A 25,291-nucleotide genomic window follows, 5' to 3' on the forward strand; every position below is an offset into this window, starting at 1 on the left:
TTTAATTTTCTTTTTTATTATGAACACCTAGGCAGTGAAAACTGTTATGTTAATACATACATAGACACACCCAAAACATACAAAAATACTATTATTTCAAACTACTAAGAATAGGACAGTTCAGTTATTTCCATGCTATGACTTTAAGAGCATTACACTGAAACAAACAAGAATTTTAAACGACAATTTTTTTAATATCCCAGAAATATACCAAAATATACATCTAAGCTTTGGAATTACTGAGGTTAGACTAATGCAAGTGCTGGGTAGTCGTACTTCATACACAAGTCTAAGGTTCTGCAGGAAAGAAATTATCTTTGGTATCTGCATCAGGCGAATATTATTAACATTTGGATTTTGCTTTGGGATAGAGCTTGTATGACCCTAGAACCAAACACCCCCCAACCCCCAATCAACTGAGATTAAAAAGATCCATGTAAAAAGTTCCTTCATTTGCAATCCCCCCACCCCCCCCAAAGTTAAAAAGTCACAGGCATCTACCTAGCACGAAAGGTTGAGAAATACAATGCATAGTTGCACAGTAGGGCTGCAAAAAAGAGAGAGAGGGAGTAAAAAACCAAAGAAATGAGAAGCTCTGATCATCTTTCATTGTGATTTCTCACAAACAGGGCAGCTGCTTTCTAGCAGATGCAGTAATGAAATTAAAACATACAACCAAACGAGCCCTTGGACGTGCCCCCAGCCCTCGGCAAAGCAGCCGGGCCTGCCCCGGTGCTCTGGACTCTTCATGCTGTGCAGCGCCGCCCCCCCCCCCCCCCGTGACTGCCCACATCCCCCAGTGCCTCCCCAGGTCTCTGTGGCTGAAACCTGGCTGCTGTAGGACAGATTCTGTCAGGTTTTGTCTATTTTTAAAAACTGGGAGCAGCACATTCCCCTCAAGAGTAGAAAGCTGGCAAAATGGCTTTCTATCAACTCTGCCCTGGAAAACTGCTGAACAACCTTAGCCCATGGAAAGGATTTTTTGTTTGTTTTTTTTTTTTCTGAGCCAGCTAGGAGTCCCTCTGCCTTCCTCCCGCCCAGCTCCCTCAAATGCCAGACCGCATCCCAGATTGGAACAGTGCTGAAGACTCCCCTTTTCTTTGGTTTGTTTGTTTTGAGTTTATACAATCATTAAGAAATCTTTGGTTTTGGCTGGAAATTTTTAAAAGAACAAAACAAAACAAAGAAACCACCCTCCCCTGGCTTATAGCAGCAGTATCACGACCTGGCAAAGCTTTTCTCTCCAATGGGGGTGGGGGGGGACAGGGCGGGGGGGATGTACATTCAAAGAAAAGGTGAAAGGACTGAGGATGCAGCTTCTAGACCGCCCGTTGGATATAAGATTGTCAAATAATAATAATAACAATAATATTAATAATAATAATAAAATTAAATATTTGGATTTTTTTGGTCATGTCAAAGAAAAAAAAGTGGAATGCGTATGCAGCAGTCAGCTGGGAGGAGTCTTTGATGTCCTTTCTTGGACCCCTGAGGCCTCCCGGGGAAGGGGACAGCCCCCATCCCAACAGGGAAAAGGCATTGTATCCTTTAAGCAGGACTGGCAGGATGGAAGAGCTGGGGCAGTGGTGGAGACACAGATGACTCATCAGCCCTTTGTAGTGGGGTAGGAGGGAAGTGGATGTTAAAGGCCAATGCAGGGCTGAGAAGACCCCTGGGAACCAAAGGAAGTAGTACAAGATTGCAATTTGCCCTCAGTTTGCAGTAGCTTTGAAGCAGCGACATTCGGAGGCTTCGGGGGTCCCAGCCTAGGCTGCGGGTGACATGATGCTATAGGCCAGAGCTCAGCAGAACTCCAGGGAAGGAGGGTGTCCTTGGCACCTCTGTGGGGTTTGGAGAAAATTAAAGCTAGATACTCAGTCACGAGTTAGAAATGAGGTATACGAGAGCTTCTGTGCTGGGCGGAGACATCGGCCCACCCTGAGTCACCTCTCCTTTTGCCTCTACCACAGATGAAGGGAATGGAACTACCTACAGGCTTTTAGTGTCGGGAGGATCACTCTTCCAAAAGCAGGATATTGTGTGGGTGCCTTAACCCATTTCCCACTCAGGCAGAGACCAGGCTTTGATGGGAGTCCGTTTCTCCATTTAGCTGAAGAGGGGAGACCCGGCACCTACCAACTACTACCATCGGCCCCCTTTCAGAACTTCCTTTGCTGTCCTAAGCCCAATGAGGTCAGCATGGTCCACTTTACTCCCTTCTGCCTAGTCATCCAAGAAAGGGGGCCCAGTGCCCAGGTCCTCCTGGCTTTTCAAATGGACACTGTCATTTTAATTTCTGGTGTACATTTTTCCTCCCTCCCTCTCTTCAATTCTTTTACTCCATAAGGGGACAGGGAAGGTGGAAAGAAAGTACGAATCATTCCCTATCCGTGGCTCTGTCCTTTTCCACCTGAAAGACACCCCAACTCTACGAAGCTAAAGGACTGGGATGTTCACTTCATAGCCTGGCTTTTGACAGCACAATATTCAGCTGAAGAGCTTGAGACTAAACACCACGGCCAAGTTAGCTGAAGAAACCCTAAGCTGTTTCTAACGTGGTCTTAAAAAAGACACACATGTAAATACAGAAAAAAAATATGGGAGGGGGGACTTTACAGCAGATTTGAATCATCTTTGAGATCTGAAACCTTTGACAGTGTCCTGTTTTGGTAAAAGAGAAGGTGTGCCCTGTAGGAGGTGGGCAGATCCTAGGACATTAATATTCAGCTCTACCCCACCTTTCTCACCAGGTAAGTTCCATTTCCTTCCTCAGATTTGTTTTGGGTAAAGCACACCTAGTTTTTCCACATCTTTTGTTTCAAGTGCTCTTATCTTTGAGAAGTCATTTCTTCAAAATCCCTATTACCTATCTACAACCCTAGCTAGCTCTCTGCAAAGTCACACAACATAAATACCACTTTTACATACTGTCAGAACAGTCGGTCTTTGAATCAGTAAAGCTTTCAAGGGAAATCCCGTCACTGAGTCAGAGGGGAGCAGTCAGTCCATTTCTTTTTACCCTCTCTCCTCTTCTATGCTTCAACAGCACACCAGACAAACTAACCACTCAGCTCCAATCACTGTCCAGAGAGAACTACTTTTCCCAAGCAAACTGCTGCTATGTGGAAGAATAATCTTGTAGTTTCCAACACAGTCCTCAACAGTCCATGATACTTTTTCATAAAATGCAGCAAGAATATATGAATGTCGTCTGAATTCCAACATATTGTGCTGGTTTTATTTCACCAGGTGTTAGATGACAGGGAAAGAAGAAAAAGATACAGAAAGATTCTCTCCCTTGACCAAGCTTCCCAGCAATTCTACGACTACCACTGTGACATGGAGCACTAACAATCTGTCTTCACTGGGCCAGAGAACTGTACCAAAATAAACTCTTTCCTGAAGCCAGAAGAAATTCACAAGGTGTCCGAAAGGGGAAAAAAGGTGGATAGCGGTGGGCTAAGGGAAGGATAGAAACAAAGCTTTTCTAAGGTCCAGCTTTTCCTTCTTTCCTGCTCTGCCTGTCCTGAAAACAGCAGGGCCAACAATGGCCTATTTGTTTTCCAACCACAATGAGAAGGATTTTCTCTAGAACCTGGCCTTTCTAGGCACATACATAACTGAGGGACTCCAGTTGAGGTACACTAGAGTGAGGATGGAAAAGATCCTTAATTCTTTCCAAATAAGCATCAGACTGTCCCCTCAACGTCCTATACCTCATGCCAAGAGAATGCCACAATAAAAATTTCTTCTACAATAAAAACCACTCCTCTGACAGCTCAACAAGTTAGGTCTCTTAAAGATGATATCTCACAGCTAGTTGTCAGACTGCTTGGGGTACACCAGTCAGGTGTGCTCAGCTGTGAAGTGCAGGTTAACTTTCACTCCTTAGTTTGGATTTTTGTATTTTTGGCCTAGAAAGAATTAGCACTGCTATTAGAAAAGGAAATATAGTTTTAAAAAATGTTCCACCTATCTGCTCTACAAGCACTACATTCAGTATCAGGACAAAAGGGGATAAAAGGAATCTGTTTTACTTTCAGTTTCCCATTTAGGTTAAGCTACAACCATTCGTCCACTTTCTACCTTCCTCAGATTAAACAATGTATTTCTATTCTTCCATACACACACACACACACACACACATACACTCACTCACTCACTCACTCTCTCTCTCTCTCTCTCACACATTCACTCTCTGTTGCCTAAGCTTTAGATCCTTACAGAGATAATGATTCATTTGGAGGGGCAGGAAGAAAGGAGAAAGTGAAAAGGGAAGGAGAGATGAGTGTGTGTGTACCTCTGAGGACCCTGAACCCATGCCACCCACTCTATCAACCTGCATGCCACCATGTGCTATGCTGCAGATTAACGCCACAGAGAAACCAACCTAATTCCAATCACAGGAGTGACAGTTTCCTTTGGCAAGACAGGAAAAAAAAAATCATGAGCAACACTTTCCTTCGAACATAATCAACTCTCTTTCCCCTACCCTCCCAACCCCATCAAGTTGTAACCTATAAACAGGATCCAAAATACATACAGCATAATTATGTTTATCAGTCATAACAAACATCAGTTCAACTAAACTCTACGGCTAGAATTATCTCCACTATTTATTTATAAAGGTTGATTTCTTCTTTTTCTGATTTTTTTCAGTTTAAAATCAGTTTTGCAACAATGCTAAGCTATGCTGAGGTATTTAATGAAGGTGCCAGAAACTAGCTGCTTCCCATATACATTATCCTCACAGCCCTACAGTACTATCATTCACAGAGAAAAGGGATACAAGAACAAGAGGAAAGGGAACCCAAGGCCATTGAAATCAGGGATTCTCCAATCAGCTAGCAAACGTCCTACAAGAAGATTCATCAAAGATAACTAACTGCTTCAATCGATGACCAAAAACATAGGGATTAAAGCAATGAGATGCTGCCTGCATAGAGAGAGTTAGAGGAAAACAACAGTTCATGTATGACAAAGTAATTTGGATCGAAAGCAGCCCACTGAGAACCAGCAGAGAGCCTTTCCTCTCATTGTGAATTAGCTATAATTGCAATGCGTCTTTCCAAATTCCTCTAGATGAAATCACAGGGTAGTCCAGTAGGGTCTCTTCTGCCTAACAAAAAAAAAGAACCCGATCCAGTCTAAGTCGGCTTCTGAATCAGTCACTGATTTATTCCATGCCTGCTCAAGTTTACATTGGAAATAGGAATTCTGTGTGCCTTCATCTGGACAAAGGATAGATACTCTGTATCTGACCTTTGTTAGGACTGAATCATGAGAAAAAGGATGGTAAAGAACAAGTGAATTCCTCCTCTTCTGTGGCAGTGAATCTTCTACAAGGTTCTATCTATCTCCAGGTTTTACAGGACTGAACCTAAGGGAGATGTTTGCAAAATGACTGGTGTTTACTCCTGGAAATGTCAAGACTTGAATATTTTTCTCAAATGGCTAAGTTGCAATTAAATTAATAGAGTGTGAACTCACCTCTGTTGAGGTCATTCATTTTCAAGTCTTTTTTCCTCTTTCATCAACTTTTCAGACCTTTTGAAAAATTACACTACATGTTTTTGCTCATTTTACCTTTGATTGACAGGGGGAGAGAAATAAAGCTGAAGTTCATTTCAGAGACTCTCAGAGGGGCTTTGAATAACCTATCATACTTAATTCTTTAGATCTCTTTCTAAACTATTTCCTAAAGTGAGGATTCGTCTTGGAAAACTATTAGTGGTTTACAGAGACCAGAACAGCCTTACAGCACCCCCTCTCTTTTCCTAATGATTTCCCCTCACCTGCTTTTCTGCTTACCCTTCCCAGACAGTAATCTCCTCTCCCCTGAAAAAACAAAAAAACCAACAAAAAAAACCCAACCCACCACCAACAAAAAAACAACAATATGAAAAATCCCTATACACTTAAGATTTTCTTTTTGGGGAAAAAAGTTTTGAAAGGTTCTATGAGGCTGAAAAGGGTGGGGAATTGTCCTTAACTTTAATCCACAAATAGTTCTGTCAGTATATTTTCTATCACATGGAAATGATTCCTATTAGGCTTAAGAATTTTAAAAGTTTACAATAATGTTTTCTAGTTTTGCAATGGATACAATTTTAACCAGCAGATTAAGTGATAATTTTAATGTTATATGTTGGGTCCTAATTAAAAACTGAATTAATTTGCTATGGTTCTGGGAAATTTAGGCCCAGGCTTTAACCTATTTTCCTGAATAACTGAAAATTATTGGCTACACATATTCCTTGAGCACAGCCTGAAGCTCACTGCCTCTTAGATATCCCCCAGAAGTAAGTATGCATAATTATACTTGTTTGGTATGTATTATTTTTAGTAAGCTGTTAAATTATTTTTAACAATGCTAATTAGTGAGGCCCAAGTTTTACAATTATGCTAGATAATCTCACTAGAAATACTTGTCAGTTAAAAATCACTCTCTTCTTGGGATTAGCAATTTTTAAAGATGCTACAATATATATATTTCACATAGGCATGACCACACCACATATTAGAGATAAATTCTTTTAGATGCACTCTTTCAGGGGTAAGGTGAGCAAATGGATTTGACTCACAGAGAAGACTCTTATCAGGCAAATTAATATTTCAACTAATAGAATCCCATGACTATAAAACAGTGACAATTTAGAATCAAACCACTAATAGTTTATATCTGTGTGAACAGTTAAATGGCCTCTATTCTGAGTACCAAATGAATGGCACATTACAAACCAATTAAAGATGACTTTTAAATGAAAAATTATATAGGTCTAGACAATAACTTAGAATGTTTAGAAGCATGTGTGTGTGTGTATATAAAATTTAACAACAACAAAAAAGCAGTGTGCTTTATTTTTTAATTCTTTTGTAAAGTTATAGTCCCAAATAGGAATGATTATTAAAAAAAAAACCTTTCATAATTTTCCCCCCTTTCTCACAACTATTTTCCTGAAAAAGTAGAGGAATGTTCAAGTGGGAGAAATCTAAAAATGAATGCTCTTCATAAGGAACCAATTTAATTTCAGAAAATGTGTCAATAAAAGCATCAAACATAGACATGGCATAATAAAATTCCTAGGCTACCATTACATTACACCTTTAGTGGCTAAATGGAAGGATAATGTGGTATATTTAGGTCACTTAAAAGTTCATTTTAATGAGGTTTAACTTTGATGTCAAAGTGTACAGATCAAAGTACATTTCACCCTAAGTGGTGATCTAAACAAAGGGTTTTAGGGGCTGTTCAAAACATCTGACTTTCAAAAAGTGTTTGGAATCAATTGGCTGAACTTTTACTGGAAACATCATCCAAATACTTTATCCAGAAAAAGTCCATCAAGAGAGATTATCCATTCTTCTTTTCTATATTTCATATATTGTTCTGTGTGCATCACATGTTATCTAATATGCCAAGTACAAGCAATGATAATGGTCAATTTTTATTAATTTGGGCTCTTTTCATCCAGCTACAAATCTCAAATAGGATTACTCCATTATATCATTCCAAATTTCAAAAGCCTAATGTATATGGCACTGAATTTTCTTCCCATTACTCATATAGCTTGTTCACTCAATGAATTCAAGGCATCATGAAATCTAACTAAACAACCCTGTGTGTGCTTCGTGTCAGAGACCAAATGTACTGTGAAGAAAAGTCAATGCTGCATGTATCAGCCCTAATGCTGGGAAAGATTCATCCAACAGGCTATACAAGAAGGCAAATGAGTTGGCTATTTCATGCTTTTCCAGCCATTAGCAGAAGAATTTGAATGTTGGGCACTTGGTTATATCCTTCAGCTAAATCAAAACAACCAAGCATGTTATGAAATTACCTGCTATGCATGATACTCACTCCTAATATTAATTTTATGAATTCAAAGAGTTTATATGTTATGTAAAGAGGATTTCCATCTCTGTTCCATAAAAATGAAAATGAATATACCCTGAGAGATTTGCTTTCCTGACATCAGTCATAAATACTCCCTCTATAATTCTACCCAAATTTACTGTGTTTACAGGGCCCACATATTTCCTATTAAACTCACTCCTCCTCCCAGTTCTGTGCTGAGAAAACTTCTTGAAATCATTTCACTAAGCATAAATGCTGGTAACTTGGCCTCTTTTCCATGTTGAAATGGGTTCTGACCTTCTTCTTTCTTTATGCTCTTACTAATTATATTCAGGGATTTTAGGAAGCAATACCAAACATAAAACAAAAAACAAGCCTAATTCTGAGCAAATGGACCTAAATAGCAATTTTTCTGTCATGTTTCACTTTCTCTATATTTTAAGAAGCCAAAATACTTTCAAAGGATGTAAATAGGATATGATTAAATAAATTAATTCCAGTTCTGCAGTATGAAAAGTGGGAGCACAATAAAAACAGAAAGTCCTGATGTTTATCATCAAATTTAAGAGAAAAAATCCTGATAGGTAGCAATGGTAGATGAAGGAGAATTTGTAAAATTAAGAATTTTTTTTCTTCCAAGAAAATATATATTAAACCAGCCTTGGGCATTAGAGGGGACAGAAAAAAAATTTTCATTCTAAAAAGTGACTCTCCATCTGAAGTCATGCTCTCAGCAATCTTTGTTTTTTCTTACTTGTTAAGAAAAATACTATTTATTCTAAACTTCATGTCAATGCCCCAAATTTTCAAAATCCAATTATAATAGTATTGCCTTTGAGTTTTCTCATACTTATTTCAAGATCACACATTGATATGTTTAAGTTAAAATAGCAATTGTGAATTCCAAATTTTAACATTGGTCCTATTAAAAAATTTCATTTGAGCACAGCTATCCTTTCTCCAGTCCTTCTGTTCCACTTTTAGACTGATGCTGGAGGTGAACAAAATTCATGATCAAATTTTACTTTTGATAGAAAACAGAATACAAGTATACTGATGGATACAGGCATTTAAGAACTAGAGAAAAGCTTAAGAATTAAATAGTGAGGGTTCAAATTAAAGTTTTGTAAGTAGGAAGGAAAGGGAGAAAAAAATAACTTAGAATCTGAGTCCTAATAAGCTAGTTCCAATCATTTTCTTGGTAGCAGAACTAGACAAATACACCAGGCATCAATTCCTGCACAGGCAGCTCCTTTGAACTTTTAGAACTTCCATAAAAAGTGAAGGAAAAAAAAAGGTTAGGGGATACTTCAATAACATTTCTAGAATGCTATGAAAAATAATAGTATAAAAAAAGTCTAAACTGGATCAAGAAAGAGAGAGTGTGTGTGTGTGTGTGTGTGTGTGTATACACAAAGAAATGGAATTTAAAAATAAAACACCTGACAAACTATATTAGTGTTCTAGATATATTATTTATCAAGCTAACTCTCCCTCTTATAACTCATGTTGAAACAAATGAGGAAGAAGTTTTTTAAAAGTTATTTTGTTGCCAATGATATAGTCCTTTAAAACCACAGAGATTTCCTATGCTGGCTTAAGGCCTATGTTATTAGTGGTTCCCTAAATAAAAAGCACAATCCCTTTATCCCAAATGAGAATAAAGAGGGCACTGATAGTGCAGGAGAGAAAAGACCATCATATCAGTTACTTAAAGCTTAGCATTACCCTCAAAAAGAAAGTCTACTGGTGAATCTTATTGGGTGAAGGGTATTTTTTGAGACTCAAATACAAAGCAAAAAATTCATTAACTTTTTCTATCCTCTTAATTCACTGGACTCGAGTCCCTGGGGATTTATCTCCTTTGGTAACAACTATGGAAAACTAATGACATAACCTCTAAACCAATATGGTGAGGTATTCAGCATCATCCTCCCTGAATCCTTCCCTCCTCGTTTTTGCCACTCCCAAAGGAGAGGCCCCATTATTACTGTGGGAAACTACAGTACTCACAGCCCTAAAAATATCTGCACAGACTAAAACCATAGATGTTAAATCTCAACAGAATATTCAATTTATCCACACCAGAGGAATAATGGGAGGAAGAGGAGGAAAATTAGTAACCATGCTGCCATTCTATTTACACACCAAACTAAAAAAAACTATTTATAAATCAAGTTAGAGTTTGCCCCAAGGATCATACAAATTACCAACAAAAAAAGATTAAAAACAAGCAGCAACTTTTATATAAAATTAATAAAGGACAAATGAAAAAGAAATTGTCAGTAGCATCTATCTCCTCACTGTGTCTGAACTGCACTTATACAAACTAGTCCATTAGTACAGCAGCTTGCTAAAAAATTGACTTTGGTTCAAGCTTAGTTTAAAAAAAAAACCATAAAAAAACCACACATAAAAAGGTGGACGGACATTTGTTAGTTTCCCTGCTTGCAGTTCACTAGTTTTGAAGGGTTTTGTTGGGGAAGGACAAAGAGAGAGAAGAGGAAGGGAATTAAGGGTGGTAATTAAATATTCTGGGAAAAAGTAGTAAAAAGAGGCAGAAGAAATTGAGTAAAGGAGAGAAAGGTTTCTGACACTTCAGTGTTCATGTGAATTCCATATACATGAATCACAAATAACAGTGTACTCTTGTGTCTGCATCGTTGTTTTTTTTTTTGATCGCAAGTAAAGAGAGATACAAATACACACAGGGTCCTAGATCCCTTATGGACCTAGGCAAAACTGAAGTTATTTGAAAGAAAACCGCGTGCAAGCGTTTTCTGAACCCCTAGCACCCCACCCCCCACAAAGTGCATTCTTGGGCTCACCCAAGATGAAAGCAAGCACACACAGACACAAAATGGAAGGAAACCTTTAGCTCCAATGGGTTGGGGCAAGCTTGGGGTGACCTGCATTGCAGCGATCCAGTCTCTTTTTGGACATTTTTTGGTTCAGGTACTCTAATGGCGCATCAAAGGAAAGAAATACAAAACAACAGATCTAGTCTCTGAATTACTCCTCATCTCTCCTCATCCATCTTCATGAACTTTTCCTTTTCAACTGGCTCATTTACATGGACCAGAAACGACCCTGAAAACAACTTCAGAAGCTGCTTGCAGTCCGAGAAGAGATGCCCATGAGCAGCAGCATCACTAACAAACCACAAAGACCCTTCAGGTGTGTGCAAAGTCCCTGCATCTGGTCAAAAGACATGGCTCTCTCTTTCACAGGTTATGCAGCTCCACTGGAAGGCCCAAGGCCTCCTTCAGTCAAGAGTACCATTAGGGTGGTGGCAAGAGATACTTAAGAAGCCATTTGATGAAAAGGCCTAGCAGGAGGGAAAGGCTATGTTCTCAAAGTCCCTCTCATCACCCCTCTTGAGAGAAACAAAATAAATCAGTGGATAACCATCCAATGTAATTTCTTCAAGGAAAAAACTACATGGGAGAAAGGCTGTCACCATTTTAGTAAATTGATTTGTACTTTGCCAAGTAAGTTAAGTTAGGTGAGAGAAACCTGAATATCATGATAAAGTCATCCTCCACTAAATTAAATAACATTTTCATGAAATAAGAGTGGAGGAAAACTACCAAGTCAGGGTTTGCAGTAGTCATTGCTCTTTAGAACCAAACCCTGACTTGCAACACATCCATGTCTTCCACACAAAGTAAGAGAGAGCACAGGGGTGCCCTGAGGGTAGGTTATTCAATGTTTCGGGGTGAATGAGAGCTACAGCTCAGCAGGAATTTCTTCCTGCACAAAAGTGCTCTACAGGCACCACCTGATGTGGGGCATTTGCACACACTGCCCTCCTTCAGCTTCTGCATCAAGCCTCTTGCATAAGTGACCAAAGAAAATTATTTTCTAGCACCTCTGTAAGAGTCAGCAAGGATGAGGAAACCAGCAAGAACATTCCCCAAAGTTAAGAACATAAACTCTTCCCTTGCCCCCAATACTCCTCTCCCCACAGCATGGGAGCTCACTGAAAAAGAATCCAGGAGCAAGAGATAAACATGTCCAAACTAGATATATATAGATATATATATATACATATACATATGTATATATATGGTTATAAAAATAACAACAACAACAATAATAATAATAATAATAATAAAAGAGATACAGTAATACAGGCCTGCCTAAATTGTACCAGTTAAGAAAGGAACCCCCAACACAATTGATACGATTATAAACACCTTGTTATGACATAATGGCCTGTACAACAGACCCATAAAAATGATTTTTTTTTAAAAAAAGAAAAAGATATTTAGACAAACAAGAAATCCCCTTCCTATGTTGGAAATGTTAACCCACCTTAACTTGTCATCGTGACTGCTGGAAATGATAAGTAGTCCTTTTACTTAATTTTTTTGTTTTTTTGTGTTTTTGTTTTTTTACATTTTTGGTTAGAAAGTTCTCCAATCCATGAAGCAATCCTGAAAAGACAGTGTTTATTACAAAATTAGGCAAATGTCTGTCCCATCTTTCCATCCTTCCTGTTTTTGTTTGTTTTCCTTCTCTCCCTTGTCCCCAGCAACACGGTGAGAGGAAGCCAATCATATTTTCAGTTTTAAACCCAGCCAGTAGCCAATCACTCTGCAAAGTAAAGAAGGCTGGTGGCAGCCCGGCTCGGCCCAGCTCACTGTGCCTTAGAGGCAGTAGTGGTGGTGGAAGCAGCCCCACTAGCAGAGGCCACAGTGAAGAGAGAGTTTTGGATGGACTCAGCTGAGGTGGAGGTGGCATGAAGGCTGGCAACCGGTCCAGAGGTCCCTGCGGAGGCTGCAGCTGCAGAGACCAGGCTAACTGGGTTGCTGGTGAGCAGAGAGAGGTTCTGAGGATTCAGGAACAGTGGGGCAGTCACGATGTTAGGAGTTCCTCCTGCATTGGCAAATACCAGGTTCCCAGTTGCATCCAGTGATGTTATTGGAAGAGATCCACCAGATGCAAGAGCTAAAGAATGAAACCCACAGATGGGTAGGGATGAGAGTGTTAATATGAAGAGCAGAAGGAAGGGAATTTACAAAAGTCCTTTTAGTATTTCCTTGCTTATGCCAGAGTTCATTACTTTATCACACAAAGTAAACTGTATTGATAAATCCCAAATGAAGCTAAAGGTTCTACCAAAACTGAAAACTCTAGGCAATCTAATGGTTGTGTTTCTCAACAGCCTAGGAATCTTGGAGGTTAGTTTCCAAGGGTCTACAACCTATTCTGTCCTCCTGAGTTTTAGCACAATATAGTATAGGATGAAATTTATTTTACATAAAGCTTTTACCAGTTCTAAAGTAAGCTGAAGGTTGCAATAATTAAATGAAATATCTACTTGCTTAAAAAGAATATGGAATATTCTCAAGCACAACATGGTTTCTGTCTATTTTCTATAAAGGAAAAGACTCTATCAGACTATTTTCTAGAAGGCTAGAAAAACGTTAGTGACCTAAGTGACCCTACACAAGGCTCTGACTCTTCAATGAAGTCAGGACACATATGTGCATGCACTGTTGTTAGTGCGACCGGAAAAGCATCATCAAAATTCTGGGTAGTGTGCCTGGACATTCCTTCTTTCATTATCCTTCCCTGTGACCTGATACAAGAAACAATTTTTAGCTCTCTCAGCAAAGGTCTACAATTTACTGTTTGTAAGGGGTAAGAAAAAATGCAAATTTGCATCTTCCTTGTTGGCATAAAATAAATTAGTTCACTATATAAGAATGTATATGCATGTATGTATGTGTACATGCATGTGTGCATGTCTGTGTGTATGTATGTACACACACACACACACACACACACACACACACACACACACACATTGTCAGGAATGATTACCAGATGGTGGTCCCCTACTGTACGGCATTAGAGTACAGTGGTATTGTAGGGCCTGCTCTGGCCTTTGATGGTGCATGTGATCTCTGGGCTGGGGGTGAAGATCTACTTCTAGGTACCATCCCATGCCTCCCAGGGCCCTAAGGATAGATAGTAAGTTTGTGCCCTCTGGCATGGATACTTTGTCCCAGATCTCTGATACCTTCAAATAAGATCACTGATAGGTATACTAAATGTCCCCAAATCAGAAGTTAGCTCATTATTTTAAAAAGGTCAACTTCAACAAAAAATTTCTCTATAAGGAAGGACTTCCCACCCTTGGCAATCAATTTTATTTATCATTTTGTTGAAATTATAATAGAGCAGAACAATTCAAACACTATGCTAGAGTTAGTTGTAATGAGAAAATTTTGAGTGTGCCTTGATATATGCCACTTCTAGATATTTTATGCCTTTTGTGATTATTTTCAGGGTATCTTCTCTATTATTTCCTCCTGGATTTTGTCATTACTACAAAGCCATATTATTGATTTTGGTACCATGTTACTTTACTGAAGCTAATACTGGGTCTTCAACTATGCTGATGCTGTGGAATTTCCTAACACCATCATCCAATTGGCAAACAGGGATACTTTTGCCATGGTTTATGCCTTTCTCTTCCTCTTGGCTTACTGATCATGCTAGCATCCCTGCTCAGTGGTAATGCGATTTCGTGTACAATATATCCCTACTAAAGGGCTGTGCATATGCCAACAGGTAACTTCAGAACCCCCCCAAATTTAGTTCTAGCTGCCCCACTGCTTGTTTTGCCCCTAATAGTAACTCACAGCAAGGAGAACTCAAAGGTTCACAAAAAGTCTGTACAAAACCCCTGGGAGACAGGATCACAGAGCTGGAGTTGGAACGGACCTCAGAGATCACCTAATCTAACAGCCTGCTTTTTCAGACAAGGCCCAGAGAGACTTTCCTAAGTCATCTGGGTAAGTGAGAAGGTCTGAGATTCAAACTTGGCTCAACCTCATTCTATAGATGAGGAAGTGAAAGCTTTGAAGAGGCTGACTGATTTGCCTGGGTCACACACCCCACAATTCAAGGATACAGGCCACAGGTTTGGAAGGGACTTCTGATTAAGTGTCCAGTAGAGATCTGGACCCCAGCCTCCAGATTCGAAGGCCAATGCACTAGTAACAATGCTAGAGTTCAGCCTTGCAAGGCCAAGAGCTCTAATCTGATCACGAATCATGTAAGTTATAAAGGAAAAACTAAAGCTCATTTCTCTGACTGATTAGTGTTGTTACTTAAGTATCTTTTCTTTGAATCCTCTCAAAAGATTTCACAGTAACTAAACCAATCAGGCTTTTGGCCACCATACGCCCTTTGTTTTGTAATGCTTGAATGTATTTATTTGATACCATTGTACACTGTCTGTGTTGGTGTCTCATTCCTTTTCTGGACTGTAAGCTCCCTGAGGACAAGGGCCATGTTCTATCTCCTGGAGTTCCTTGCATGACTCTGCATATAGCAGGAGCTGAAGAAGTATTTGCTAAATTGTATGTGACAGGCACCTCGAGGGGTTAACCTGCTAAAGAAATGATTTCTTTTTGGATGGGCTGTGTTCCTTCAGAAGGCATGAAGTAGAGTTTTGACAACACGCTCTCACTATGGAGCTACAAGAATCCAAGAATGAGTCATCCATGGAATGTTAGTAATGTTTTTAAAAAGAGCAAAGTATACTTTCAAGGAACCTCATCGTGCAAAGAGCCCCAAATGCCTAGAAGCTTTAGGGGGACAAAGCTCATTAAATGTTTGAATATCGTGGGCTCTATCTTCAGGCTCTTTATACTTCCAGGGGGAAATTCTTATGAAGAGAGCAGAGTCCAGCATGTTAAAATTTTCTTTTAAATCAATTCTACGTGATATACTTACTGTACTACAGGATCATCCCATACTGGATGGCCCCAACTGTCACAAAGTACTCCTAGCTCTTCCACAGGAAAGTCTGGCAAATACCTGGGAGTCAGTAACTGTTATTTCTTCCTCAGCAGCCCACTCTTCTCTCCCCCTACCCATACAACTTCTCTTCCAGAGTGAAGGTCATCCTTCACTGATTCTCACAAAGCATGATCTTACATTCTCTCACGGCTCTGGATGCCCTGCTAGGGATGCTCTCTATCTAGTTTATCAGGGCCCACAATTGACACCAACTCTAGCTATGCTGTGACCAGGGCCAAATGCAAGGGGAACACTACCTCCCTGCCTCTCTTTTGGCGGCCTTGAACGAGATGTGCTGCTTTGGCTGTCAGATGGTTCACCTGAGTGCCGCTAAAACTAGCCAATCTTTTTCAGATGATCTGTTATACTGCCAGGCCTCCCACAACTTGTCACTTGTGAAGGTGACAACTATGCAAGGCAATGATTGGAACTTCTATCTTGCAGAAATCAAACAAAACCCCCCACCTTATTAATATTTTATTTGGGACAGTTCTTTGGTGGGGAAACAAAAAACCTTGATTAAGAAGAAAAAAGTTTCTTTGTGAAAGACAAGACTGAAAACATCTCAACTACCATATCCTTTGAACTTGCAAGACTGAAAATGTAAGCATATTTATAGAGTTCATACGGGGTTACAAGCAAGCCATAAATATAAGCAGTATAAAACTTTGATTTCCCAACTCACTTACCTGTGTTGCCAGCGTCCAACCCTAAACCAATATGTGTGTGTTATTTTCTGTTCTGGATCCCCAAATAGCAGCTACCTGTCTTGCAAAGCGTCTATCCGTGATGACATACTTTCTCTGTCCTCAAAAAGATGGATAATCACCAATCTTGTGCTCTCACCCTCCCACCTCATTTCCCAAAAGGAATGGCCAACAATGGGAAAAATGCGACTAACCTTGAATGGTCGCGAGTGTACTGTTGCTCATCAGAGCTGGGCTGAGAGCACTGCCCAGTGTCCCTGGGTTGAGACTGAGTAAGGCACCTCTGCAGTTCCGAGGGAGGGAACAAAGACAGGAAGAAGTAGTTACTTTCCAGTAAAATCTAGCATCAGTCTTAGAATTAGCCATATAGAGAAAAGAGAGGAAAATACAGTTGGGAGTAGACTCCCATAGCCTTTCCTATAATATCTGATTATCTTTGTACTGTAATATGTTGGAAAGTGCTTCAGAAGCACTGTTTTCCTTTATATTTACTAAAGCAAAGCTGTTTGCTGAAAAGCATTACTATTTACACAAATCTTTAAAAAAAATTATTTTTAATGCATTTAGATGCATTCCCCTGTTGCTTCTCAAAAGAAAAAAAAATACTTTGGTCCAAAGACTTAAATTTTCAAGAACCTTCTCACATTTCCTATAGTGATAACATAAAATTTGGGAACTGTGCAAATCTCTCTGTTTACAACCTGAAATAACAGAATAGATCACAAAAAAACAATGCTACAATGCCTTTGCATTTCAGATTTAGAAACAAATAGCTGAGGTTGTTAACTAGAAAAAGCAAGGGACTGGGTGGGTATCAGGATGGTTTACATTTATTTTCTGACTCTACTGCATGGACACTTTATTTTATGGTGTGTACTGTGACTGACTACATAGCTTGGATATTTTGAGAGAAACCCAAGGTCAAGAAAACAAAGAACTGTTATCAGATCACGTGTGCCAGTTCTTGCTCCGGTAGCTGGAGGTACGTACTGCCCTCCTGACTTTGTACTTCAAAGTGTACATCTGCAGCATCAAGGTATTGGCCACCTGCTCTTCAGGGTATTGTGAAATTTATTTAAACCTACCTAAGACACTGTGAATTTCTTTAAAGAACAGTTAATTATAAAGCCTTAAAAACAGAAATATTTTGATTAAGAACAGAGGGTGGTGAAAAGACTTTGCTCTAAGTAATGTGAACCCCTCCTTCCTTCCTCATTCATGTATTTCATGAGACAGCAGAGAAAAGTCAGCTCCTTACCCAGCTGCAAACTGTGAGGGTGCCATCAGCCCTGGACTTAATCCTGCTGCAGCAGCCATTGCAGCAAGACTGGCATTTGCAGGCAACTGGGCAGCTCCCTGGAGAGCAGCTGCTGCTGTCTGCAGCCCGGATGCCGTCACCATCACCTGGCTGGTCCCAAGAGGGGAGGACAGAGGGGCGGAGGTGGTCTGTGTCGTGCTGGTCTCGCTGGCACTGGACGCCTCCGAGGCGGAGGCAGAAGGGGAGGGGCTCAGAGAGGGGGGTGTCACTGCTGAGGAAGCTGGAGGTGCTGTCGAAATCACTGTTGTGGTGTTGTTGGAGGTGGTTTCTGTAGCGCCTGAAAGGACGAGCTGGATTAGAAAGTGGAAACTTCAACCTGAAAACCCTTCTTAAGTAAAAAATGGTTTTTTGGGGAAATGAATACAGTCCTAATTATGCCTTTTGTTTTTACATCACCTACCCCTCCCCATCTCCTCACTCGGCAAACCTTTTCTTCTAACAAAGGTTAAAAAAGAAAAGAAAAAAACAGTTCTGCAAAAACAACATATCCAGAACAACTGATACCATGTACAACGTACTTCCTAAAAAAAGGGATGAAGGCCCACTTTCTTGACTCTCCTCCAGGGCTGAGCTTCTTGGCAATTATAATCATACAGTTTTCAGTTTCATTTTATTGTTCTTTTCACTTATATTTTGTAGTTATTGTCTATTGTCTTCCTGGTTCTGCTTCGTTTGGTATCAGTTCACATGTCTCCAGGTTTTTTCTGAATTTTTTTTGGTGGATATTTATTTATTTTGGATGATTTGCCATATTTTATGTCAGTAAAATTCAATTTTATTCACACATCACACTTTGTTTAGCTATTTTCCAAGTCAATGGAAATATACTTTCTTTCCAATTCTTTGACACTGCAGTGTTGCAGTGAATATTTTGGTTACAGGGGATCTTTGTGCCTTTGAACTCCATGGAGGCACATGCCTAAAAGTAGGATCTTAGAAGAGCTGCTTTTCTCAAAGACAGCGGGATCATCTGCACAACTAGACCACCAACACTCATGTTTTACCTGGCTTTTTTCTCTATAGCTATTTCTTTATGTTCTTTCCTAGCTTGATTCAACAGCAACTACAAAAAATAATCTTAATAAAAGAATCTTAAGTAAAAACAGAAATACAGTTTTGAATCTTAAATATGAAAAGCCAAATACACAAAAGAAAATGAAAAGAAAAATAGGTAGAACTCACTATCAGCTTCCATCTTAGGGACAAAAGACCATCATGGGACATCACCTCAGGATGAGAGCAACTGCCCTGAAAAAAGAGGCTCATAGTGGCCCCCCCAAAAAAACTCCCCAATAACAGCCCTTCTGAAATGGTTCATCTTCATCAGGAAGCCTGAGATTTCTTTAGAGGTCTGAACAGAGAATAAAAATTAACCCAAATATTTTTTGATGGGGTAAGAATAGATGTAAACACTAATTTCCACAGCTACTGGTCTAAGAACAACACCAACTGTCCCATTTAAATATCTCTTTTTCATTCAGGGAGCATTTGTAGTTCTCAAGAATGAGCTTTAAAGAAGCATGCGTGTGTGCTTTATCACCAAGGCAGCAAAACCTCCCAAGTTTGACACTCTGATGTCATGAACAGGGGAGCCATGAGATTACTGTTGGTGAGCTTTTACAAAATCAAGGTCCTAGGAACGCTTTAAGGTGTAAGAAGAATGGCCAATATCTAAACAGAAGTAATTAATGTCAACGAGAACTTCTGAGATTAAAAACCAATCCACTGAACTGCTTTAAGATGGTAGAAATGCCTGCAAATTCCTACAAAGTATTGATATGATGCATCTCCACCCCCCCCCCCAAATCCTTTAATGTCAAAGCATAAACTATCTCGGGAGGGGAAAGGAAGCAAATCCTTCCCCTGATTCACAACTTCACTGACATTAGGTGATTAGTAAAAAACTGTAAGAAGAGGAAAACAGTGGAGATCTTTGTGCTACAGACACCAACTTAGTCATCTAGAACAACTAATGCTATGGGGGCCAAGTGGATCTTACTTTAATTAGATTAATTCTGCGAGACTGACATGAATTGATACCAAGTGAAATAAGCAGAGGAAGAAAAACAGCATACCCAAAGACAACAATAATGTAAATAGAAAGAAACACCACCACAAAACGAATGAAGGTTGCAAAATGACAAAGAACAAGCTCGGCCCCAAAAAGAGATGAGAAGATGCCTCAACCAATCCTTTGCAGAGGGGATGGGGTCCATGGGTGCAAAAGCCTGCATAACACCTTTCTCCCCCCAATAAATTTTTCAATGTATTAACTGGATTTGCTAAATTTTCTTTGTATTCTGCTACGTGCTAGTGACAGAGTACCAAAGAAAGAGATATAAAAAATATACTTCTGATGGAATAGGCAACATAAAGCCATAGCTCTAGAGCCAGAGGGCATCCTAGACACCTTTTTGGGTCCAGTTTCATCATTTTATAGTTGAGAAAACTAAAGTTCACATTAGATGCCTTGTACAAGGTCACACAGGTAATATGTCTTGATTAGGAAAATAATCATAGGTTCAACCCTCTATGTCACATTTCCTTCATTCTGTAGTTCATTGTTCCATCTTCCCAATATCTATTCTAAATTTTCTTCTTTGTAATTCTCATTTGTTGCTACTAATTCTGTGTTCTAGGAACAAAAAGAGCAGGTCAGCGTCCACTTCCATATGAGAGACCTTCAAATAGCTCAAGACAATGATCAGTGCCCTTTAGTCTTATCTTCTCCAGGCTACCAATTCCCTTGACCTATCTTCATAAAGCATGATGTTAAAGGTCCTCTGCTAGCCTGGAAGCATTCTTTTGGATGCTTTACAGCTTACCCAATTTTTCTCAAAATGTGGGGTTCTGAATGCTTTGCCTTTCCTTCCCTTCCTTCTTTCTGGAGTCCGATTGGGGTGAAATAACGTGGCCAGGGTCACAGAGCTAGTGAGTGTCTCAGGCCAGGTCTGAACTCAGGTCCTCCTGCCTCCCAAGTTGGTTGCTCTGTCCATTGTGCCCCCTTACTTTGCTTTCTTGATGCAGCTCAGATGACTTTAGTTTTGTCAGCCACCAAAGAATCACTCCTCAATTACAGCAGTGAAACCTGCTTTACACCTGACTTGCTGTTTAATGGTCAGAGGGTTGTTCAATGAGTTATGTTTGTTGCTGAATCCTTCCAGGAATCTTGAATGATTCTGACATATAGATTGAGGGTGGGGGGGTTTTCCTTGTTGGAAGGTGCATTTTGTTATACTGAATCAAATATTATATTGTAATCAACAAAGACGGCAGGTTATTACATGCTTTGGATGTCTCAGCTAATTATGAAATGGTGAAGATGTAGTCTACTACAGAGTACTATTTTAAATACTAATACCCTCATTGAGGATATATGTCCTCACCTGACATAGAGTTTGTACAGATGAGGTATGTTGTAGAAATGAGAGATAGGTCAGCATTTACTAGTGGTTTTTTTTGGTGATATTTATCGTTTATAATAAAGCTTGAGATTTTTCCCCCCTAAGTCTTTGGTATCTATCTTTATACACCCTTCCCTTCAGATACCTTGCATAGTGGTCTCTCAACACTCTCACAACTGTGTCTACTTCCAGTATGGATTTCCTCTACATATATCTGGTTCATCTTTCTGCTTTTGTTTTTATTCTCTTTATGTCATCCCAGTCCGTCTAATAAATATATATCCAGGACCATGATGTTAGGCCAAGTGTAGTAATTCTACTGTTCTTGATGGAGAAAACAGTGTGGTTCTATTTTTGAAGGAAATCTTGAATGATTTTGATATGTGAATAGGAAAAACCATGTTAAAAAAAATCTGCAGGGTGTCATTTTATAATGATTTCTACAAATCATTTTGTTTTTTTCCCCCCCTAGTTTTATTTCTTTTAGGGTCCTTCTATTTTCATTCTTAAATTCTCTTAGGAAAACTTTGCTTAGCTGGACATCTTGCCATGTTTTCTTGAAACCGGTTTTATTTTCATCGCTTTTCTCTGCTTTATGAGACTCTGTAAATACACATATATCTATGTATATGCAAATACACACTGCTTCATAAAGCAGAAAATACACATACCCACACATATAAGTACATATTTATAAATATACATAAGTGTGTCAACATCTATCAACCCATGTATGGACACAGATTTAGATACACACACTCTGATACTTGGTGACTTTAATGCAAAAGTAGGGGAAAGGTGAAGATGGGGAGAAATATACTGGAAAGCATGGTTCAGGAAGAAGGAAGCCACAAATCTATAGATTACACAAAGCCCTAAGCCTTTATATCATGAACACATTCTTTGAGAAAAGAATTGTTAAGTCAGAGCAAGCACCAAATAATGCCTTAACAAAAGAAATAGATTAGATTGCAAAAGACAAGGAAACACTTATGGATGAGGTAGTTATTTTCAAGGCTATCTACTCATGAAAGCCAAGATAAAAATTAGTAAAAAGATTAAGAAAAAAAAACAGGAAGAATGGAAAAAAAAGATAGGGTACAGTGGAAACAACATAATCCTCAAACCAATCAATCAACAAATATTTATTAGCTGCTTACTATGTTTCAGCAGCTGTGCATGAGCTGCAGATACAAAGATCAAAAACAATGCCTTCCCTCAAGGAACTGACATTCTAATGTAAAAGATAACATGTGTCAATCAGAACACAGAAAGACAGAGCAGACAGGAGGGAACCTTAGAGGCAGCAATCAGGAAAGGATTCCAGGAGGATGTGGGGCTTGAACTGAGTCTTAAAGGAAGTCAGAGGTTCTAGAAGGTGGAGTTTGGGAGGGAGGCCATTTTTAAGCAAGGAACAATAATCAGTGCAAAAATGAGGGGGTGGGGGAAGTGTCATAGGTGACACTCCACCCCTAAAGTGGGCTGGTTGGTATGGCTGGAATTTAGTGTGTGTAGAGGAGACTGGAATGTAATAAATTGCAAAAGGTTAAGAAAAGGCCAGGCTGTGAAGAGCTTTAAGTGGCAAAGTACTTTATTTTTTTATTTTTTATTTTTTTTTGTTTTTAGGCAATTGAGGTTAAGTGACTTGCCCAGCGTCACACAGCTAGTACATGTTATGTGTCTGAGGCCGGATTTGAACTCAAGTCCTCCTGAATCCAGGGTCGGTGCTCTATCCACTGCACCACCTACCTGCCCCAGAACCCATTTTTTCAGTCACTTTTTGGGGGGGGGCGGGGTGGGGGATAAGATCTGAGATTTTTTTTTCTAGGCCTTTGTCTTTTGTTTCTCTTTCGACAACCTTGAAAATCAGTTTGTCAATGCCCTTCAAAATTACACTGTCTACAGTATAGAACTCCTATGCACATATCGGGTTTAGTTCAGCTGTTACTCCTATTTTTGTTTTCTTCAGTGCTATTTCTACTTCCTGAATTAAAAAAAAAATCATAGGTCATCTAAATTGGTGGAAAAGAAGACGCTTACCTTTATTAGCCTTGTCCGGTTTCCATCAGGACTACTTTATTCCCCTGGAGAGTCTAGACACTTAGGTCAGTGTTTATATAAGGCTACCTCAGAGCAAAATTTCTTATTCTGTAGCTACTTGATAGGTTAGAGGTCATATGTAGTGTGACTGAGGGTGACTAATCTAGAAAAGCAGTGCAGTAATCTTTGAGTCTAATAAACATTATTTACTTAGAGAACTAAAAAGCAGGAGCCTAATTTTAGGAAAAAATATCTTCACAGACTCAAAAAAAATCTTCACAATTTTAACAATCTGCCATTACATCATATTTGAATACTGTAATCTCATCCCATCCCCACCCCCATCTTGCTTAATCTAGACAATACTGAGCTCCCTAATTGTTGTTAGCAGTCTCCAATACTCAGATAATGCACACTTCAGAAAGCCTTAGTGTCCATACTCCTGAGTTACAATAAATATAAAAAATGGAATTATTTCAGATAAGCAGATTAAAAAAATAGGATATGGTCCTATCAATTAAATGATCCTATTTGTCAAATTTCATCAGAGAAGACAAAAATGGAACTGGGTCATGGAAACCATATTCCACTTGCTCCAGCTCCCTTTAAGGAGGATATAAAACAAAGGGATTAGCAAAGAAAATCTGATACTGCTACTAAAGCTGGCTCAAAGGCTATCAATAAGACATATATTGTATCTACTGACCCCAGAAATGACCAAAACAAACAAATAAATTTAAAAAAAAAAGGTTTTTTTTTAAAGGTGGTGGAATTAAAAACTCAACAACTACTCGTAAAGTGCCTGTTCTTTACAAAATGTAGAGGCAAGATGGCTAAGGACATAATAGTGCTTGCCTTAGAGTCAGAAAAGGTTTTCCCCCCCAGTCTTATCCAACCCTTCATGATCACACATAGGGTTTTCTTGGCAAAGATACTGGAGTGGTTTGCCATTTCCTTTTCCAGCTCATTTACAGATGAGGAAACTGAGGCAAAAAGGGTTAAGTGACTTGCCCAGGGTCACACAACTAGTAAGTCTCTAAGGCCGGATTTGAACCCATGATGACAAGTTTGCCTTACTCCAGGTCCAGCACTCTATCCACTGCACCACCTAACTGACCTGGATTGAAATTCTGACTGCCAATGCTAACTCTGATTCTGGCCAAGCCATGTAGCCTCTGTGTCTCAGGAAGCTTCCTAAAGCTTCCTAAGCTGATCAGCTGAGTCACAGATTAACTACAGTTTATGCTAGTCCAGGGAGTTCTCACAGTGGGAGCTGCACCAGAAGCCAAAACCACAGCTCTTGTGCATATGTGCATATATTCACTCTACCTATACTTTAGTGCAGGGATTATCTTCCTGGGAGAACACAACGAGACACTATTTGTAAGGAAGTTAGCAGCAGAGTACCTGGTACACCCCATGTCAACATAAATGCTTATTCCTTTCCCTTCCCTGGGAGGATCTAAAGACAAAAACAAAGTAGGTTCTGACCTGAAGCATACATTCCACTGGGGGGGGGTCCCCAATGTCTACATAATTAAGATGACAGCAATCTGGACAATGCTAGAGCACTGACACCTGGGGGGGGGGACAGGGAGCTTTCTGAAGGAGGTAGCATTGGAGCATCCCAAGCCCAGGAAGGAGGAGTCCTGTCCTTTCACTTCTACAGCATCCCACTCATCTGTCCTTCACTCCCACTGATACCATCTCTCAGCTGACTGCAGGGGTCTGCTCCCTGGTCTCCTTCCTCTCCAAGGTACCCATCACATATCTGCCCAAGTGATATTTCTGAGGCACAGGTCTGACCACGTCCCACCCTCTATGGTGTCGTCAAACTGGCCTTGGTGTTCCATCTCCTATCTCCAATCATTGGCTTTGGCTGTCCCCCAGTTCCCATCCCCCACAGCTGTGTATGTCTTACTCCTCTCCACCTTTTAGAGACTGCACCACCTTCTGCTGAAATCTTTTGTGACTCTCTTTCTTATCCTCTACCTACTTTGTAGATACAGCTTTTGGTGGTAACGTAGCATTTGGAGCACAAGGGTTCAAACAAACATTCCTTTTACTGAAATCCTATTTCAATACCTCACATAGAAGCTAAAAACAAATAAAAATTGCTGGCAAAAAAAAAAAGCTAAAAAGC

At 39.6% G+C, this 25,291-nt stretch overlaps 1 protein-coding gene across 3 annotated transcripts in view; it reads right to left on the reverse strand.

Moving 5' to 3' along the window:
• Positions 1-1,017: 1,017 nt before the first annotated feature.
• Positions 1,018-25,291, reverse strand: part of POU2F1 (POU class 2 homeobox 1) — a 255,499-nt gene continuing 231,225 nt past the window's right edge. For all 3 annotated transcript variants that reach the window (XM_078156517.1, XM_020974723.2, XM_020974721.2), the window contains exons 14-16: positions 17,645-17,981; positions 16,581-16,669; positions 1,018-12,811 (exon numbers count right to left, since the gene is read on the reverse strand). In XM_078156517.1, the coding sequence (XP_078012643.1) occupies positions 12,501-12,811; positions 16,581-16,669; positions 17,645-17,981 (737 nt within the window). In that variant the 3' untranslated portion in view covers positions 1,018-12,500. The remainder of the gene's footprint in view (positions 12,812-16,580; positions 16,670-17,644; positions 17,982-25,291) is intronic.

The sequence above is a fragment of the Phascolarctos cinereus genome, unplaced genomic scaffold (assembly GCF_003287225.1).
Source record: "Phascolarctos cinereus isolate Bilbo 61053 unplaced genomic scaffold, phaCin_HiC Scaffold_5;HRSCAF=322, whole genome shotgun sequence".
In the NCBI taxonomy this organism is placed as follows: Eukaryota; Metazoa; Chordata; class Mammalia; order Diprotodontia; family Phascolarctidae; genus Phascolarctos; species Phascolarctos cinereus.